This window comes from Chlorocebus sabaeus, chromosome X, assembly GCF_047675955.1.
Source record: "Chlorocebus sabaeus isolate Y175 chromosome X, mChlSab1.0.hap1, whole genome shotgun sequence".
NCBI classification, from domain to species: domain Eukaryota; kingdom Metazoa; phylum Chordata; class Mammalia; order Primates; family Cercopithecidae; genus Chlorocebus; species Chlorocebus sabaeus.
In genome coordinates, this window is record NC_132933.1 from 97,064,164 (window position 1) to 97,084,723 (window position 20,560).

Consider the following 20,560-nt stretch of genomic DNA (forward strand, 5'->3'; position numbering starts at 1 on the left):
ATTCACAGTGTAAACTTTTATCCAAGAAGGAACACAGGAACTCAATAGAAAAACTGAAAGAAACTTCAGACACTTTGAAAGAAGTGGTGGGCAGCAACCTACACCATGAGCCAGGCAGACCACTGTGAGTCTCCAGAGCATGAAAGCGGGAGAGAATGTCTCCTTGATACACATTCCTACTGAGGAGTTGAGCAAGCCAGGCCACAGGGGAGCACCTTAACCCTACCCAGCACTGGAGTTGATCTGGTGAGCAGTGGCAAGTATATGAAAAACAGTAGTACTTTGCATGTACCCTGAAACCCCAGTGGGGACAGAAGGAAACCATTCCTGATAGAGGAACCTTACAGCTAACTCAGGCAGTGGTCACAGGATGCGAGAAGCTCCCAACTGAGATTTGCACTCTAATCTCTCCAGTGGGGACAAACTCCCTTGGCCAGAACTGAGGGGTGAGTGGGAAGTATGCTCTTGCCACAGGAACAGCAGCCAAGTGTCCCAGCTTTGTGAACAAACAGGGAGAAGTGAGGCCTGAAAGGCGTGGTTTCTGTCTCAGGCAGCAGGAAGGCTTATGGCCTGGGGCAGTTTTGCATTCTGAACACAGACTGCCTGGGACCCAGCTAGCCGTTGCCAGCAGAAGACTGTGGGTGTGAGACCCACCTTGTCAAGAGTGTGGGAGTTGGGTGGGTCTCACTGACACCTGCTACTCCTTCTCCCAATGTGGATTCTTTTGTGCAGCAGAGTCAGTTGTGCTTCTCCCTGGAACATTACCCTAGTGGCCAGGGAACTGCCCTCCAAGCCCCATTGGGACCACTGCTTGTGCTTACATATGAGGAGCCAGAATGCAAATCTGTTTGACCCAGCCCAAACCTGGGTTTGCCCCTCCACCTGCCTTGGTAGCATAACACAACAGACAGGGACTTTTGGGAGTTTCATGGCCTTGCCCATCGCCTGAGACACAAGTACTTCCCCTGGGTATGATAAGCCAGGCACAAATGCCATGGCCACCATAGCAATTGGCTCTCTCCTGCAAATACCACCTCCTGGCTAGAGACCAATTGGTGCAGCCCATTACAACATCTGCTGACACAACAACACACCACTTGAGAAGGAGAAAACGTCTGCATGACCTCAGCTAACATCATTTACCTACACCATCCCAGCTAATCAGGAGGTCTTGAGCCTATTCATCTGCCCAGTACATTACTACTATAGCTGGGATTTGAGAAAGCCATCACAGTAATGCTATTTTTAGCCAGGGAAATCTTTCAGAGTCTATGTCATTCCCCTGCTACCCTTATCAGAGCTTGTGCTTACACCTGCTGCTGGGAGACCAGAGGGCAGGGCAGCTTGGTCCAGATCCACCCAACACTGTCCCCCTCTGAAGCTCAGAGCAGAGCCTAAGCCACTGCACATCCTGCAGACCTGTCCACAGCCTGAGGCATCAGACAGCTTCTCCACTTGGCTGATAAGAAGCATCAGTGACCAATTCTCCTCAGAAGGAAGAACGAAAATTACAGGTGAATAATCGTAGCCCAAACTGAATGTTAAGCGGAGAGTGCTGGAGCTTATCAGAGAGTTCACTGGAAGAATCTGTGACACACCAAAAAAGAAAAAAGAAAGTAACAAGAAGCTGGCAGAGATCAAACCCTGAGAAACTTAGTAATCTGTGGACAGGGGAGATGGGAGTGCTCTTGGCCTCTCTGGCCCTTGCAGCAGACTGCTGGTATCCAAGCTCAAAGAGGGCTTCTCTGCACTTGTGAGCACAAGTACCAGAGTAAGCTGTGATTTAGGGACTCCTCAAGGGCATTACCTTGCTAACACAAGGTCCCTTCACTTTCCCTCTGGACCTGAGCTATAGCAGTGGGTGCCATGCTGGATGTGCACCCATTGTGAGACTTTGTTTTGCTCAGGGACCTTCAATCCTTGTGTCTTCACATCACTGGATGCTTTGCACATATTCCCCCAGCAACAGCTTAGAGTGTGGAAGCCCCACAAGGTGGCTAGACCAGATGAGCAGCAGGATTCACAGCAGTCTGGCCCTCAGGGACTGCCACACCTATGGGAGCAGGGAGTGCACCACATCAAGGGAGCACCCTGTGGGACAAAAGAAACCAGACTGCAGGCCTTGAGTCCCAGAAGTTTCCACTTGTGGGAAGTTTCCTTCAGCAGAGGCACAGGTGCAAGGCCATGCTCAGTGGTGAAAAACTGCAGTTCTACCCCAGCAGTCAGGCAGCTCCAGGGCTCACGAAGGGACCTAGAGAAGGAAACTTCTCCCCCTTGCCCAGCACTTGCAGATACAGGTGGGGCTTCTCTTCCAGGAACTCAGCATGAGTGTGCCTATAGACAGTCTTTCTGGAGCACTTCAGGGTGACTACATCTCCACAAGAGGAGTGCCTTCTGGGTTCAGGCTTGCATAAGAAGTAAAGTCACAATTCCTCTTTACACGGAATGTCAGCATTCCTGCAGATGGACAGAGGTGCTTGTCTGATCTGAATATCCAGAACACTGGGACAAGGGCATGATGGGGAAGCAGATGGCTTTCTTGCTGGCCTGGGAGAGGAGCTGAGATGGCTCCCTTCTGTCCCCTTGCAAAGACCTCAGTACATTTCAGAGAGCTCCCCCAGCCAGCTCAGTCAAGGCTGGGCCTTCTGCCCACAAACGGGGTACTGCATATACCCACCTGCTTCAGCTGCAGCTGGTTTTCACCTGTGGGTGCCTGTACTAGCATGAAGGCTGAACTATTCAATGGCAGAGGTCTCATGAAGCTTATCTCATTCCCCAGTGGTATGCACTTTGTTATTTTTTCCCCAGTATACTTCTCACAAAAATAACAAAATGTATACCATGGGGAAATGAGATAAGCTTCATGAGACCTCTGCCATACTGGCCCATAGGAGACAGTAAGCCTTCTCACACACCCAGCACACTGCTACTATAACCAGCAGCTAAGAAAGCCATTGCACAAAGATTCTGTACAACCAAAGAGCTCATACACAGTCTTTGACACTGAAAGCACCCAGAGCCAAAGCTAGGTGACCATACACTACACCCATTAAAGTCACATCCTCAAGGGGAGAAAAAAATTTAAAAACCCAGTAAAATCAGAAATAAATTTAAAAATAATAAGAGGAAATTATCTACCCAAATGAGAAGGAACCAGAAAAATGATTCTGGCAACGTGCAAAAACAGAGTTCTACAACACCCCCAAAAAGATCACATGAACTCTCCAGTGATGGATCCAAACCAAAATGAAATATTTGAAATATCAGATAAAGAATTCAAAATGTTAATTATTAGGTTGCTAAATGATATCTAAGAGAAAGTTAAAAACCAACATAAAGAAATAACTGGACCAAGTAGAAGAAGAATTTCAGAGCTTGAAGACAAGGCTTTCAAATTAACACAATCAGATAAAAATTTTTAAAAAGGAATTAAAAGAAATGAACAAAGTCTCCAGTAAATATGGGTTTAGGTATAAAACATCCAAATCTAAGAATCACAGGTGTTCCTGAGGGAGAAGAAAAAGCAAAAAACTTGGAAAACCCATTTGAGGAAATATTTGAGGAAAATTTTCCTGGTCTTGCTAGAAATTTAGACATCCAAATACAAGCAGCTCAAAGAACTCACAGCAGATTCATTATAAAAAGGACATTACCAAATCATCAGGCTATCTAAAGTCAACATGAAGGAAAGAAATCTAAGAAGAGTGAGACAAAAGTATTGGATAACTTATAAAGGAGAAACCTATCAGACTAACAGCAGACTTCTCAGCAGAAATCTTACAAGCCAAAAGGGATTGAGTCCTATCTTTAAGTCTCCTCAAATGGAATAACTGTCAGCCAAGAATTCTGTATCTATCAAAACCAATTTTCATAAATGAAAGAGAAAAGAAGTCTCTCCCAGACAAGCAAATGCTGATGGAATTTGTCTCCACTAGACCAGAACTATAAGAAATGCAAAAGGAGTTCTAAATATCAAAATGAAAGATCATATGCACCAGTATGAAAACACTTGAATGCAAAAATTTCACAGGACTTATAAAACTGTAACACATTGAAGAAAATCAAGCAACTAGGTAGCAGCACGATGACTGCAACAGTACATCACATGTCAATATTAACATTGAATGTAAATGGTCTAAATGTGCCACTTAAAAGATACAGATGGACAGAATGGAAAAAAACACAAACCAAATATCTGCTGTCTGCAAGATACCCAGTTAACTTGTAAAGATGCTTATAGACTTAAGGTAAATGGGGAGGAAAAATATTCCATGTTAATGGAAACCAAAAGTGAGTGGGAATAACTATTCTTAGATAAAACAGACTTTAAATCAACAACAGTAAAAAAGACAAAAAATGTCATTATACAATGATAAAGAAATCAATTCAACAAGAAGATATTACAATCCAAAATATATGCACGCCTAACTCCAGAGCTCCCAGATTAATAAAACAGAAACTACTATACCTAAGAAAAAGAGATAGAAAGCAATACAATTATAGTGGAGGACTACAACACCCCATGGACAGCACTGGATAGATCATTGTGACGGAAAGTCAACAAACAAACACTGGACTTAAACTGGACTCTAGAACAAGTGGATTTAACAGACATTTACAGAAAATTCTATCGAAACACTGCAGAATAGACATTCTTATTGTCAGCACATGGAACTTTTTCAAGATAGACCATATGCCAGGCCACAAAACAAGACTTAATAAATTTTAAAAAATCAAAATCATATCAAGTATCGAATCAACCCAAAGCAGAATAAAACCATAAATCATTTCCAAGAGGAACTCTCAAAACCATACAAATATATGGAAATTAAACAGTCTACTCTTGAATGATCTTTGGGTCAAAAATAAAATCAAGATGGAGATTAAAAATGTTTTTGAAATGAGTGAAAATACTGACACAAGTTATCAAAATTTCTGGGATATAGCAAAAGCAGTGCTAAGATCAAAGTTTATTGCACTAAATGCCTACATCAAAAGGACAAAAAGATCACAAATTTACAACCTAACATCACACCTCAATGAACTGGAGAAACAAGAACAAGCCAAACCCAAAGCTAGCAGAAGAAAAGAAATAAGAAATAACAAAGGTTAGAGTAGAACTCAAGAAAACTGAAAATAAATTTAAAAAATACAATAGTCAATGAAACAAAAAGTTGGTTCTTTGAAAAGATAAACTAGGCGCATGATCAGTAGCTGCACCACTAGAAAGATGGCGGAGGAAGAGCAAAGAAAAATCCCTTTGGTTCCAGAAAATCTGCTGAAAAAGAGGAAGGCTTATCAAGCCCTCAAAGCCACCCAGGCAAAGCAGGCACTTTTGGCAAAGAAGGAGCAGAGGAAAGGAAAAGGGCTCAGGTTTAAGCGACTGGAATCATTCCTACATGATTCCTGGCGGCAGAAACGTGACAAGGTGCGTCTCAGACGACTAGAAGTGAAACCTCATGCCTTGGAATTGCCAGACAAACATTCCTTGGCCTTTGTTGTACGCATCGAAAGGATTGATGGCGTGAGTTTATTGGTGCAGAGAACCATTACAAGACTTCGCCTAAAGAAAATTTTTAGTGGTGTCTTTGTAAAAGTCACCCCCCAGAACCTAAAAATGCTGCGTATAGTGGAACCTTATGTGACCTGGGGATTTCCAAATCTGAAGTCTGTCCGAGAACTCATTTTGAAACGTGGACAAGCCAAGGTCAAGAATAAGACCATTTCTGCCAGACAACACAGTGATTGAGGAGCACCTGGGGAAGTTTGGCGTCATTTGCTTGGAAGATCTCATTCATGAAATTGCCTTCCCAGGGAAGCATTTCCAGGAGATCTCATGGTTCTTGCGCCCTTTCCACCTCTCAGTGGCCCGACATGCTACCAAAAATAGAGTGGGCTTCCTCAAGGAGATGGGCACACCTGGCTATCGGGGTGAACGCATCAATCAGCTCATCTGCCAGCTGAACTAGACCCAGGTATCAAACTGCGGTAAATTTTTATCAATGAAGTGGAAGCATGTGTTTAATTGTTTTGGGAATTTTTATCAAGTATCTTCAGAGAAGATTATTTCCTGCTTTATCTTCAAAAACTGGAAAGGAAGGGTCAAAGAAAAGACAGTAGCTGGCCAGGCGTGATGGCTCACGCCTGTAATCCCAACACTTTGGGAGGCTGAGGCGGGCAGATCACCTGAGGTTGGGGGTTCGAGACCAGCCCGACCAACATGAAGAAATGCCGTCTCTAGTAAAAATACAAAAATTAGCCGGGCATGGTGGCATATGCCTGTAATCCCAGCTACTCAGGAGGCTGAGGCAGGAGACTTGCCAGGCGGAGGTTGCGGTGAGCCGAGATCACGCCCTTGCACTCTAGCCTGGGCAACAAGCGAAACTCTGTCTCAAAGAAAAGAAAAGACAGTAGCTTATGTTCATGTTCATGGCAAGCATCTCTCATCACACTCCAGTTCCAAAGAAAAATTCCAGTGTTTTCTACATTGGGTACTGCATCGTCTGAAATCAGCACATTCCGTGGAGGAAGGAGTCCTGCTTTGTTGCATCTATCTTAGGGTTTAATGTTGGTAAATGAGTCACTCTAGCATTTGTACAAGGCTCCCTAAGACTCCTGCAGCAGTTGACCAAGCCCAAGGACATAATTGAATCTGGAGAGTCCTAGGGCCTTGTTTTGAAAAAGACCTGAAATACACATAGGAAGAAAGGCATACAAATAAATGTTCACTTGTCTCTAAAAAAAAAAAAAAAAAAAAAAAAAGATAAACTAAATTAATAAACCACTAGCTACATAAAGAAAAGAAGATTCAAATAAGCTCTATCAGAAATGAAAATGGAAACATCATACTGATAACACAGAAATACAAAGGATGACTGAGACTACTATGAACACTTCTATGCACTCAAAGTACAAAATCTAGAGGAAATGGATAAATTCTTGGAAATACACAACCACACAAGCTTGAATCAGGAAAAAAAAAAAAAAAATAGAAATCCTGAACAGAGCACTAACAATTAGTGAGACTGAATCAGTTAAAAAAAAAAAACAAGCCCAAAATCTCCCAACCAAAAAATCAAAACAAAACAAACAAACAAACGAAACACCCAGGACCAGATGGATTCACAGCTAAATTCTATGAGACAAAGAACTGATGCCAATCCAACTGAAATTGCCCCAAAAGATTGACAATAAGGGAATCCTCCTTAACTCATTCTACAAAGCCAGTGTCATCCTGATACCAAAGCCACAAAAGGACATAAAAAAAGAAAGCTACAAATCAATATACTCAATGAACATAAATGCAAAAATCTTCAACTAAATATTAGCAAACCTAATCTACCAGCACATCAAAGAGATCATTCACCAAGATCAAGTCGGTTTCATCCCAGGGATGCAAGCATGGTTCAATATACACAAGTCAATAAATGTGATTCACTATATAAACAGAATTAGAAACAAAAACCATATGGTCATCTTAATAGATGCAGAAAAAGCATTCAATAAAACAGAGCATCCCTTTATGATAAAAAACCTCCAACAAACTAGGTACAGAAGAAACATACCTCAAAATATTAAGAGCCTTTTATGAGAAACCCACAGCCAACATCAAAATGAATGGAGGAAAGTTTAAAGCATTCCCCTTAAGAACTGGAAAAAGACAATTATACTCACTTTCACCACTTCTACTCAACATAGTACTAGAAGTTCTAGCCAGAGCAATCAGGCAAGAGAAAGAAATAGAGGTGATCCAAATTGAAAAAAGGAAGTCAAACTATCTCTTGTTTATAACTCAGGAATGGAAAACCAAATACTGCACATTCTCGCTTGTAAGTGGGAGCTAAGCTATGGGTACACAAAGGCATACAGAGTGGTATAATGGACACTGGAGACACAGAAACGGGGAGGTTGTGGGGGGTGAGGGAAGAAAAATTATCTACTGGGTATAATGTACACTATTCAAGTGATGAATGCACTAAAAGCCCAGACTTGACCATAGTACAATTCATCCATGTAACCAAAAACCACACATAACCACAAAGCTACTGAAATAATAAAATAAATAAAAATACTAAAAAAACACAAAATTACAAGTGAATAAAACACTTCTAAATGTTTAAAGGAGCTCATTTATTGGAATGCTGTAAGTTTTTCTACTGCAATTTTGGCTAGGAAATAAAGTGATTTTTAAAAGCAAACAAGAACAAAACAGCAAGCGCAGTAACAAGGCCCTCACAAACTCAAGACCCAAGTTACACACATGATTTTATGCTCAATTAAAACCATATTAATTATTAGGTATTAAATAGTAATTAATACTTAATGACAGAAGTTGAGGAAGAACTAAAAAGACTACTAAATAATCAAAAGCAGTTTTCTGAGTCAAATATGGAACCCTTCAAATGGTTTTGAAAGCCTATAAGCTAACCTATAAATATCAAAACACTAAAACAGTGGAGGCAATCCTGTAACTAGTCATATAAAGAAGTATTCCTTACCAGAGCAATTACCAAAACATCCTTTCATTAAAGGATTTCCTTAGATTCTTATACTCCAACTCAAAGAGTAACTGTATTCCTCTATATGACCAGCATATCCCAAAACTGCTTTCCTTAGTTTCATACCCTTAGAAATAGAGAAGGATCTTCTCTTTCAGCATAGACCTTAAAATCCAATCCTCTTATTTTATATTGAGCAAACTAGACAGACTATATTGAAGCTAGACTATATGACTTGCCAATCCTGTAGTCTCACAGCTAAGCAGGAGTTTACCCATTTTACTATGTCTTTCTATAATGGGCCTTTGAGCCTTCTCGGGGCTATTTTGGTTTGTGGATAGCTATCTATATTTGTTTTTTTGTAGGGGAATGAAGACTGGTTATCTCCTACTCCACTATCTTGGTGACGTCACCTGCTACTGTGCCTTCTCTGGTTTAAATTTGTGTGTACTAACTCCCACGTCAGAAAGAGAAATTTACTATATCAGTGCAATTATGAGGGACCTGGCATAGTGCCTAACACACTGTGGTTGGCACTTGAACTGGTATATACCAGTTTCCTAAGTCAATCTAATGAAATCAGCAACCTCTCTTCATCTCACTTCTAGTGGGTCTTAACCTTGACACTACCTCCCTGCTTTGAAGGACAATAAAACTGGGGCAGCAAATATATTTTAAAAATAAATAAATGCTGCTTAGTGAGATCACTTGGACAGATTTCTTGCCTAATTCTGAAAATTATTTACTAATAAATAATATCTTTCCCTTATCATTGAAAATGTGTTTAAAAGAGTGTTTTGTTAAAGCAAATGACAAAACTTTACTTTGAAAACTTCTGCTGACCTTTTATTCCTGAAAAAAATGGTACAAATTAACCTATACCTCTACAAAATAAGTTTGCAAAGCATGTCAAGCATTTGGTGTAGCACTTTTTCTGTTTCTTACCAGGTCCCGTTGATCCTCCTGTACCAGATCCATTTTGTGTACCAAGCAAAATATTTTGGCATCTGGAGAGTTCTGCAGAATGGCCTCCAGGCATGATTGGTAATAGTGCATGTCCTTTTCCAGTTCGCGGCTCTCCACATCAAAAACATAAATCAGAACCTCCACATTTCGGAAGATGTTGTCCCGTTGGCTAGTAAAATAATTTTCCATGAAGGTGTCTTGCCTGGTAGAAAAAAAATATATAGTAAGCAAATCCGCAGTTCAATCACTCCTCCTTATGACCTATTTTTGTTGGCTTGATCAATGTGAAAGATAACCTTAAGGCTTCAATCTAAAGGGCAAATCATAACAAATAAGTCTGGCCTTACCTTCTTACCTCTTGAGGCACAACTTGAGCCAACAAAAGAAGTTTGCAAAGCATGTCAACCATTTGGTGCAGCCCCTTTTCTGTTTCTTACCAGGTCCCACTGATTCTCCTGTACCAGATCCATTTCTCTGCCCCTCTCCTTATATTCTAAACACACTGACTTTTTCTCAATTCCTCAAGTGACACATGGTTTATCCACTATGTAGCCTTTACACATGCTGTTCACTCTGTCTCAGATGCTACCCCCCACCTCTTCATCTAGTTAACCCCTGCTTGTCTCTTTAGATTTCAGTTCAATCCATATTTCCTCACAGAAACTGCCCATGGCCTCCTGACAGGTCAATCCACTAAGCATAGGCTCTTATATCAATATATTCCTCTTACTTCTAACACTTACCACAAGTTATTACACTTGTTTGTGAGAGTTTTTCATTAATACCATTCACTTCCCTAGACAGCAAGTTCCATGTATGTTACTATTCTTCATTGTTTCCCAGCTTCTAATAGTGTTAAGTACTCAATGAAAATTTGCTGAATGAATAACTCAACAGTCAAATATTCTAAACTACATTAAAATGACTCCAATGGTAACTGTTTTTTTTGTTTGTTTGTTTGTTTTTTTTTTTTTTTTTGAGACGGTGTCTCGCTCTGTCACCCAGGCTGGAGTGCAGTGGCTGGATCTCAGCTCACTGCAAGCTCCACCTCCCGGGTTTACGCCATTCTTCTGCCTCAGCCTCCCGAGTAACTGGGACTACAGGCGCCCGCCACCTCCCCCGGCTAGTTTTTTTGTATTTTTTTGTAGATGTTGCTCTCTGCTCCTTAGGCTAAGTGCTGCTTTCCAGGAAGCTCTCAATTACCACTTGGCCAGCAGAAAACAGTAGCATCCGGTAGTAGGAGAAAAAAATCAGGAACCTAGGTTCTTATCCTGCACTTTGCTATTAATTAGCTGTGTGAACTCAGCAGAATCATAATCTCCCCAGGCCTCAGCTGCCTTATCTGTAAAAACGAAGATCACCACATCTTAGTGCCTAAAAGCAAGGGACTTGGGACTAATGTCTTAACACGGATTCGAAAATTAGAACCAATGATAATGAGGAAGGATTTGTATGGAGATAGGTGCTAGGATGTTAAGTGATCCATCTGCTATCAGGAATGGAGTCATTTTCTTATAGAGTATTTAGCTATTGCATTATTCTTTCAACACATATTCACTGAGCACCCACTCTATGGCTGGCTCTATGCTAAAAGCTGGGATACACTGAGCTAACAATATCTATGCGTTTTGTGAGGCACTCTGCTATGCAACTTTGTATAAATTATCTTAATCATCAAAACAACCCTATGAGCTGGTACCATTGCCTTCACTACTGTACAGATGAAGAAACTGTGGCTCAGAGAGTTTAAATGATTTACCCAAGATAACACAGTTAATAGAGCTGAGGTGCAAACCCCAATCTGACTCCAAAACCTATGCTCCTATCCACTGTGCAATGCACACTGCTCCTTCAGCACAGAGATGCAATGGCCATAGGGTAGGGAGCAACATCAGCATACATCCATAGTGTGTGTACATTTGTGATGGAATATGTGGTGAATACTTTGCTCATAAGAGGAAGAGGTAACTCCTACTCTTCCAAAAAGTAGGTCACTTAGCTAGAGAATGTGTGCTCAGTGTCTGATCTACAGTATTGAGACTGCCTGGAGAAAATTATTGATGTTTTATTACTAAGAACAAAGTAGTATGGTGTGACAGCTAAGAGCTCAGCACTGGTGTCAGGATGCCTGAGACAGAAACCTAATTTATTCCTCCACAAAAGGGAATAATCTATCCCAAACTACAGATACCTAGATAGAGCTTGGATTAGTGCTATTTAAACATGTCACATACAGAGGGCATTTTCACAATTCCATAAAAGTCAGAGATGTTTATTGACTCAAGTGTCAATTTTGAACTAATTTCTATCTAATCTATTACAAATCATAGTTAGTCTAGGTGTATTCACCATGCTGATATGCTAGATGCCATGATTACTGACATCAACTTCACAAACAAGTAAGCAGATGGTACTTACCCACCACAATCCCACAGGTTCAATACCAGGTTTCCCAGAAATCGAACATGAGAATGTTCTACATCAACTGGAAGACAAATATGACAGATCTAGTAATTATAGCAGGTGAAGTGAAATTCAAAATAAGCAAAGCACTAACCCATGAAATTTAGAAGGACCAAAGTGGAGTGAAATGCTCAAAGCCACAACAAGAAGGTGATTTTCAGCTGAGTTAGTGTGGTTTAGTGGCAAGGTGGGCACCTAAACTACCCTGAGCTACAGAATTGGCTCTCATGTAAGTCATTTTACTTTTTAGTAGTTTAATACTTAGAGCAGAAACAATCTCCAATTACAATACTTATGTTAAAATTTCAACATGTAATAGATATATACCATTTAATCAGTCTTCCCTGTCCCACCTGCCCCCACCAACCTCACACACACACACACATTAAAAAAAAAAGTAACAAAAAACAAACATAACACATAACCAAATGAACTCCTGTTATTGATTTCCTTTCCAGTTAATGACCCTAACTTTTTCCCACTTTTGACTCTTCTATCCACATTCAATACATTGCTAGTCCTTTGTAATCTCTCTTAATTCCATTCCTTATTTTATAACCCACCACAAACACTAAGGAAGCCCCTTATCATCTCATGTCTACACTACTACAATAGCTCCATAACTGACCTCCCCACCAAAAAGCCTTACTCACTTTTACTTCATCCTACAGGCTACTGTCAAGCTCATCTTCTTAACACTACTTTGAACATGTCACTCCCCATTCAAAACACTTTCAATGGCTCCTCCATGCCTATGGGGAGGCATTCAAGGTCCTTCACAATTTGGCTTCCAGTCTACCTATACAGTCCCCAATGATCCACATTAATAAAGCCTTTCACTCCAGCCCAATTTGGTTTATTCACAGTCCTCCCAAACCCCACTACCTCCCCAACCCCCAAAATACTTTACACCAGGGGTCGCAAACTTGCTAACAGGGGCCAGGGCAGTAAACGTCTATGAGCAAAGTTGGCCACAAATGGAGGGTAAACATCTACCCAATGGGACAGTAGAGTGAGCATCAGTTACTCAGCTCTGGTTGCTTTGCCATGCAGGAATGGGGGTTCTGGGTTACCAGACCTTTAAGTTTTTCAGCAGTAGTGGGAAATCCATATTTTTATGAAAACTTTTACATGTTGATAACTAATTCTCATTTTTAGAAAACATCACATGGGCCAAACAAAACACATCTACAGGTCTTATCCAGGATACAGGCTGCCTGTTTGCGACCTCTGAGTTACACTTCCCTCCCCTCTATTCTTCACCTACTCTGTTCATCTGCCTGGAAAGCCCTCCCCATCTTTCTTTCAAACTATATTCATCTTTTAAGAGCCAGCCTAAATCCCACCTCCTCTAAAAGCCCTGCCTGGCTACCCCCACTTACCGTCATCTCTCCCTCTGAATTCATTCAAACATTTATTAAGCATCTACTCTCTGCCAGGCACTAAAAATCCCAAGGAGTAATAATGAAAGATTTTATCCTGAAAATTTATCAAAGTCTAGGAATTATAATCTATACAATTTGTGATAATCAATCACACAGTGATATTTCCCCTATGACTATCTCAAAGCTGTTGCTTAAATTGACTGCTATCTAACTTTTGTGCAATTTTATCTTCTTATAAACTACATTGTAAGCAGCAGAGCATTATTTTAAAAAGCACGGGCTTTGGAGTCGAACAAATCTTCACTCAAATATCATGGCTCTACCTCTCTGTGTGACCTTGGGCAAGTCACTTAAGCTCTGAGTATTAGTTTCCTCTTCTATTAAAAAAGAAAGTGGGGGGGGGGCGGGGCATAGCATTGACCTCACAGGATTACCATGAGGATTCAATGAATTATCATACATAAAGTGCCTGGCACGTAGTAGGTGCTCAAACTACTTCCCTTCTCCCCTTTACTTCCCCCTCCTTGGAAAAGGAATCATATCTTACATGTCTTTGTATTTCCAACAGAGTCTACGAGAGAGTAGGTGCTCAAACTGCTATTAATTTGAAGACTATGTATACGGTCTAGTACTAAAAAAAAATGGAAAGAAGTGCTACTGAGAAAGGGAAAGACAATAACAAAAGAAGTGACAGGATTCAGTGACTGTTTAGACATGGGGCACATGGGATAGAAATCAAGTTTCTACTCCCATATCATAGAAATTATTCTCATCAAGTGACCAATGGCCCCATAACCAAATCCAATGGACCTTTTAGTCCTTGTCTTACTTTCTGCAGCATGACACTGTTGACTACTCTCTTCTCAAAAAATTCTCTTCTCTTGGTCTCTGATATCATATCTACGACTTCTCTGGCAGATCCTCCCTTACAATTCCTATTCTTCTTTCTGTCCCTTAAATGTTGGAAGTTCTTCAGGACTCCATCCTTGGCCACCTTCCCCAAGGCAAGCTAGTCTATTCGTATTATTTTATTTGCCATTTGGACACTGATGACTCAGAAACAGGTATCTCTAGGACAGATTTCTCTCCTACCTTTCTGACATATATTACAAATCTCCATTTGAATAAACCACAAGTATCCCAAACTCAATGTATCCAAGTATATGTAGCTCATCATCTCCCCTTTCTTCCTACAAATCTATTCCTCTTTCAGTCTTCTCTCTCTCAGTGAATTCAACCAGTTGCCTAAGCCAAAACCTCAGTTTCATCCTTCAGTCTGCTTTTTTCCTCATCATTCTCCCTAAATCTACCAGGAAGTCTGGCTGACTCTATCTCTTAAATAGATCTCAAATCCATTTGCTTCTCGCCATATCCACTACCATCACCCTAGCCCAAACTAAGCCCCCATCATCTCTCACCTGGTCTACTAAAATAGATTCCTAACTTATCAACCTCTTTCTAACCTTGCCTCCCTCCAATCTATCCTCCATATTACAGATAGAGTGATCTCTCTCCAAAATGCAGATTTTCATTCTTCTTTAAACAGAAAAAAACCATGTCTCTCTGCATATGCACAATTGTATACACGCAGAAAAGAAAGGGCCGGAAGGATAACCTCAAAACTACTAATTGTGGTTGTCCCTAGGAAGCAGGCCTGAGAGGGAGAAAAGAGGCTTTTTACACGTCTGTAATGTTTGAATTTTTCACAAGTACTACTTTTGTAATTAAAACTGAAAATTAAAAATATAAAATATAAATCTGCTCATGTTGCTTTTTTTTTTTTTTTTTTTAACATTTTCCCTAATCCCCGGGACCTGTAAAATATCGCTCTTCTGTTTAAAACTCTCTCTACCCTCAGGTCCTACTACCTAACTTGGCTTACAAGACATTTTATGATCTAACCACCCACTTCCTGCTTCCCTCTTTAGTCTCATGTCTTCCATATATGGCTTTCTGGCTCTCCTAGTCTTCCTACCCTATTATCACAAGAACAACTAAAAACCCTATTATCACAAGAACAACTAAAAAGAACCAAGAACAGAGCTTTGGGGAATGACACACACTTACGGGGCAGAAAGAAGAAAATACTATGATAAAGATTTTTTTTAAAGAGAGATGGGATGGTTAAAGATAATGGAAGAAAACCAGGGTAACAGAGCATTAAATAAAAGCCAAGGGAACAGAGAATTTTGAGAAGGTAGGAAATCTTGGAGCCGTCAACAGTGTTTGAGACTAAAATACTTCATAATCATTTTTATTGACAAGTTTACTGTTCCAACAAACACATTTTAGCAGCCCCCTAATAAATTAATAATATCACCATCATGTACTCTTACTTCAAATTTCAAAACACAGTAGGCTCTAAGTTTAACAAAATAAAACTGGACTATTTTCAGCAATAAGAAACCAGAAAAACACTAAAACATTAAAATCAATGTAATATTTTAAAAGTACTCTTACTACTTTTAAAGAAAATCAGCAACTACATAAAGAGGATTATCAAGTAAAAAGTAATGCACTATATATGTATTTTGAACTTGTCTATAAGTTTAGCAGTAGAACCCAGGTATTTCTTTAGCAATGACAAACTAGCTAATGATGATATCCTAAAGCATAGTATTTTAAAGTATACTTTCACTACCTGTAAGGAGATACAGTGATTACTAACAAAGTATTAGTAATAAAGGTCCTGCTTGAGATATTCTTAAGGACAAGAGCTCTGTCCTGTTCTCTGTGCCTCCTACATAAAAAGTTCCAGAAAAGCACTTGCTAAATAAATGGTTTGCCTTAATGTATAGGGTTCATATAATTCGCAACATTCTGTTCACAATAAGGCTGCTAGGTTATATCAAAACTATTTCAAGCAGTTTGAATAGCTCTGAAATGTTGGTTGCAAGACTGTTCTCTGGATTCGGGGTAATAAGTCAACTCTGATCAGCTATATAAAAACAGCAACAGCAACTGGACTAGAAAAAGGTGCTTCAACAAAGTGTGCAGAATTTAAAACAGAAATAAAAATACGTCTGCCAGGAATTGTTAGGAGAGGGTAAGCTAGATAGAATGTGGCATAAGGAATAAGGGAAGAGCATAGATTGACATTCCAGCTCTGATACTTCCTAGCTTAGTGATATTAACTTCTAAGTTGTACCTCCTCCTTTATTCCCTATAAAAATGAAGTTAAGATGAGAACTTAAGTAAATAAAACAGTACACAAAAGCCTGACAAATAACAGTTGTTCAGTAACCATTAGCTTCCTCTAATCTACTGAAACCATAAGGGTAATTAGGCCCAAATATTTAACTTGAAAGGAAAAAAAAAAGTTTTAATCTATCAAATCAAGACAGAGAGAAGTTTGGACAGGTAGACTTTCCAGAGGCCAGAGCTACAGATGTCAATTAGAGGCATGACAGGCCATGGGACATTATCCTGACCAAAACTTTTGACCAATGACTTAGATGAAAACTAGATGAGATATTCATCAAATGTACAAACTCCATGGAGTTAGGAAATATAGCTAATATATCAGATAAGAGAATAAGTAGCTAAAATGAAAACAGGATCCAATCCCTCTTTTTATGGATGAGAAAAAAGGGATTGGACTTGTTCTGAATTTCACAGTTAACAAACAAAGGGTACAGGAACATATCATGGGCTAAAACAAACAAAACTAAATAATTTAATAGAAGCAAGCATTTATTCTTTGGTTTAAAATATTAATTGCCCAAAAGCCAGAAGGGTATGTGTTTTAAAAACAACATATTTGAAAGGGAATTTGAATATATTTGAAAGGGTTTTTTGGTAAGACTCCTCATAACAAAACTTACTCCAGAAAAGGAGGACACATGTTAGACTGTGCTAACAGCAATGTAATGTCCAGAATAACACATGTGATAGGCCCACTCTGCCCTGATCAGACTCCACCTGCATCCAAGTCTCAGTACCATAAGAAAAATGTAGACAAGTTTGAACAAGTCCTTAAAAATGTTTCAAAATATGTCAAATGAGAAATAGATGGAAGAGCTGGACATTTTTAACTTAAGGAAGACATGATTTGTGAAGCAAGATGGCCGGGCATGGTGGCTCACACCTGTAGTCCCAGCACTTTGGGAGGCCAAGGCGGGAGGATCACCTGAGGTCAGGAGTTCGAGACTAGCTTGGCCAACATGGTGAAACCCCATCTCTACTAGAAATAAAAAAAATTAGCTGGATGTGGTGGTACACACCTGTAGTCCCAGCTACTTGGGAGGCTGATTCAGGAGAATCCCTTGAACCAGGAGAAGGAGGTTGCAGTGAGCTGAGATCATGCCACTGCACTCCAGCCTGGATGATAGAGCAAGACTCTGTCTCCAAAAAGAAAAAAATAAAAAAAGATTTGTGAGGCAAGAGATGGCTTGGACAAACTGAGACAATGACTATCCTCAAATTTTTGTAGAGGCTTAAGAGAACAGAAAGAGAACAAGCTAACAGAAAAAAAAAAAAAGAAAGAGGTCAGGCACGGTGGCTCACACCTGTAATCCCAGCACTTCGAGAAGCAGAGGCAAGCAGATCACTTGAGGTCAGGAGTTAGAGATCAGCCTGGCCAACACGGTGAAACCTTGTCTCTGGTAAAAATATAAAATTAGCTGGGCGTGGTTGTGGGTGCCTGTAATTCCAGCTACTCGTGAGGCTGAGGCACAAGAATCACTTGAACCCAGGAGGTAAGACTGCACCACTGCACTCCAGACTAGGCAAGAGAGTGCTAGACTCCATCTTAAACAATAACAACAAAAAATACATTCAAGAAATAGCTTTCTAGTCATCAAAGCTGCCCCAATTATGAGAGTCTACACTTACACTCCAAGCACCATAAGAACAGAAATGAAGTTTCCTTCTCTTTTATTTCCTAGGGTCTGAAACATACTGTGTTTTTAAAATGCTGTTGTTTTTGAAACTTCAGGAACTGTATAGGGTAGTGGGTGGCCTGTCCCTAAAAATAAAGGACCAAGCAGAATCCAGAAATGCTTGAATGCTGCAGAAGGAAATGGCAGTACAACCCAGAGACAGAAGGGCTCTCCCAGGATCCTACATTCACTGTCATGGCAGCCCAATTAGTACATACTAACACTCAAACTATAAAAGGCAACAATATATTCCCTAAATCAGAACCAAAACTCTAATGAGATCATCTATGTGTATCCAGGAAAAGAAGTAGCAGAGTACAGATCAAGTTAACCTCTTTCCTTCCCACCACCGTAATTTACCTTTTAACGAAGACAAGGTATAACTACTGCTTTAAAAAATCTTAGGATATTTTACTGTTATGCTTGTTAATACCTATGAATTTTCCTTTGTATAAGAGTTAAAAACACTCCCCAGAAGACGAACAAACAATGCTTGTTTAAGAAATAGCAGGATAAACAAAAAGTTGGATAAGGGCAATCCACTTCATAAACAACCTAGAAAGAAAAGAACCTCCCTGAAGAGAGCAAGCAGCAGTAACTGGAATTAGGCCATACCTCTTTGAGAACCAATGCAAAAAGGGTAAACATGCTCCATAACAAATCCCCCAACCTTTCTGCATCCCCAAGCTACTGCAAACAAGTGTGTTATGCAGATTATTAAGAGTTAAGATCACCTGACTTTACAATAAGATAAAACATCTTACTTGTTGCGCCAAGGCGACGTGTGTCTCTGGCAATATAATTTGCAAAGATAATAGACCTCATGCTGGTCTTACCAGATCCACTTTTACCCATCAACAGCACCTAAGGACAAAGTAGGGAAAAGGAAAGGAAAAAAGTTAGCAATCTAGAGCAAATCAAGTCTAAAGGGATCTATTTCTCTCCTGGATTTGATATTTTCCTGAACTGACAGTACCAACAACCTGCTGTGGATACTCACAACTAACTAAACTCTTCCCAACCAAGGGTGAATGCAGAGATACTTAGAATTCCAGAAGCCAGACACTTACCTGTCACAGGACACACATCCTTTAGGTGACAGAATTACACTGAATCTATGCTATTAAGATGCACTGTTAATATGTTCAGAAACACATTAGAAAAATACCACGTTTAGAGGAAACTAAACCCTGTTCTATCATAACTCAATGTTTTGTTAACTGAATTACCTAGCAGAGGATTGCAATATAACTGAAAGTTCTTCCTCCTCCTGCTCAAGGTCAATCTTTCCACCTCTGCCTTTGATCTCATCCCTTCCACTTACCGCTATGCTCTTGTTCCATTTATTACTATCCCTCCTTTTTCTTTTCTTTTTTTTTTTTTTTTTTTTTAATTTATTTATTATTATTAAACTTCAAGTTGTAGGGTACATGTGCACAACGTGCAGGTTTGCTACATATGTATACTTGTGCCATGTTGGTGTGCTGCACCCATCAACTCGTCATTTACATCAGGTATAACTCCCAATGCAATCCCTCCCCCCTCACCCCTCCCCATGATAGGCCCCGGTGTGTGATGTTCCCCTTCCCGAGTCCAAGTGATCCCATTGTTCAGTTCCCACCTACGAGTGAGAACATGCGGTGTTTGGTTTTCTGTTCTTGTGATAGTTTGCTAAGAATGATGGTTTCCAGCTGCATCCATGTCCCTACAAAGGACACAAACTCATCCTTTTTTATGGCTGCATAGTATTCCATGGTGTATATGTGCCACATTTTCTTAATCCAATCTGTCACTGATAAGCTTCCCATGGCCTGCAGGATGAAGTCCTCAGACTACATATAAGACCCTCCTTGATCTAGTCTATCTACTTCTCATCCCTCATCTCCTGTCCCTCTTGGCCTGAAAGTTTTAGCTTACAGCCACACTTAATTGAACTGCTGGTAGTCCCTCTGATTGCTCCCAACCCTCTGGAAGGTCCTGCATCTGTGCCATTGTTTCACACAGTACTATCTGCCAGTAAACTATCCATTCTCCTCCTTCCTTCAGCTAAATTGCAGTTACCCTTCAAGACTTGGTTCAGTAATCATTTTTGCAAGAACATATTCTGAGTCCAATGCTCTAGGCTGACTTAAGTGTCTTACCTCACCTCTGTCCTCCCATGGCACTGTTATTTCATTGCAAAGACTATAATGCACTGCAGTTACTTATTTGGGGGGGGTCTGTCCCTCTCTCTCAGAAGACTCTGAGCTCTGCAAGGGGAGAGAGAGTCCCCTCATACCTCCAGTGCCTAACATATAACAGATGCTCCAAGTATGTACATCAAAAGGACAAGCAAGTTATCAAAACAAATATATAAAGCAAGAGAGTA

The 20,560-nt window shown here is 40.1% G+C and overlaps 1 protein-coding gene and 1 pseudogene across 3 annotated transcripts in view; one reads left to right on the forward strand and one right to left on the reverse strand.

Moving 5' to 3' along the window:
- Positions 1-20,560, reverse strand: part of RRAGB (Ras related GTP binding B) — a 41,289-nt gene that overhangs the window by 16,742 nt on the left and 3,987 nt on the right. For 2 of the 3 annotated variants that reach the window (XM_007991857.3, XM_007991854.3), the window contains exons 3-6: positions 18,957-19,056; positions 13,860-13,943; positions 11,883-11,949; positions 9,444-9,666 (exon numbers count right to left, since the gene is read on the reverse strand). In XM_007991857.3, the coding sequence (XP_007990048.1) occupies positions 9,444-9,666; positions 11,883-11,949; positions 13,860-13,943; positions 18,957-19,056 (474 nt within the window). The remainder of the gene's footprint in view (positions 1-9,443; positions 9,667-11,882; positions 11,950-13,859; positions 13,944-18,956; positions 19,057-20,560) is intronic. The other variant, XM_007991856.3, reaches the window with a different exon arrangement.
- On the forward strand, positions 5,189-6,729 carry LOC103232049 (ribosomal protein uL30-like; annotated as a pseudogene).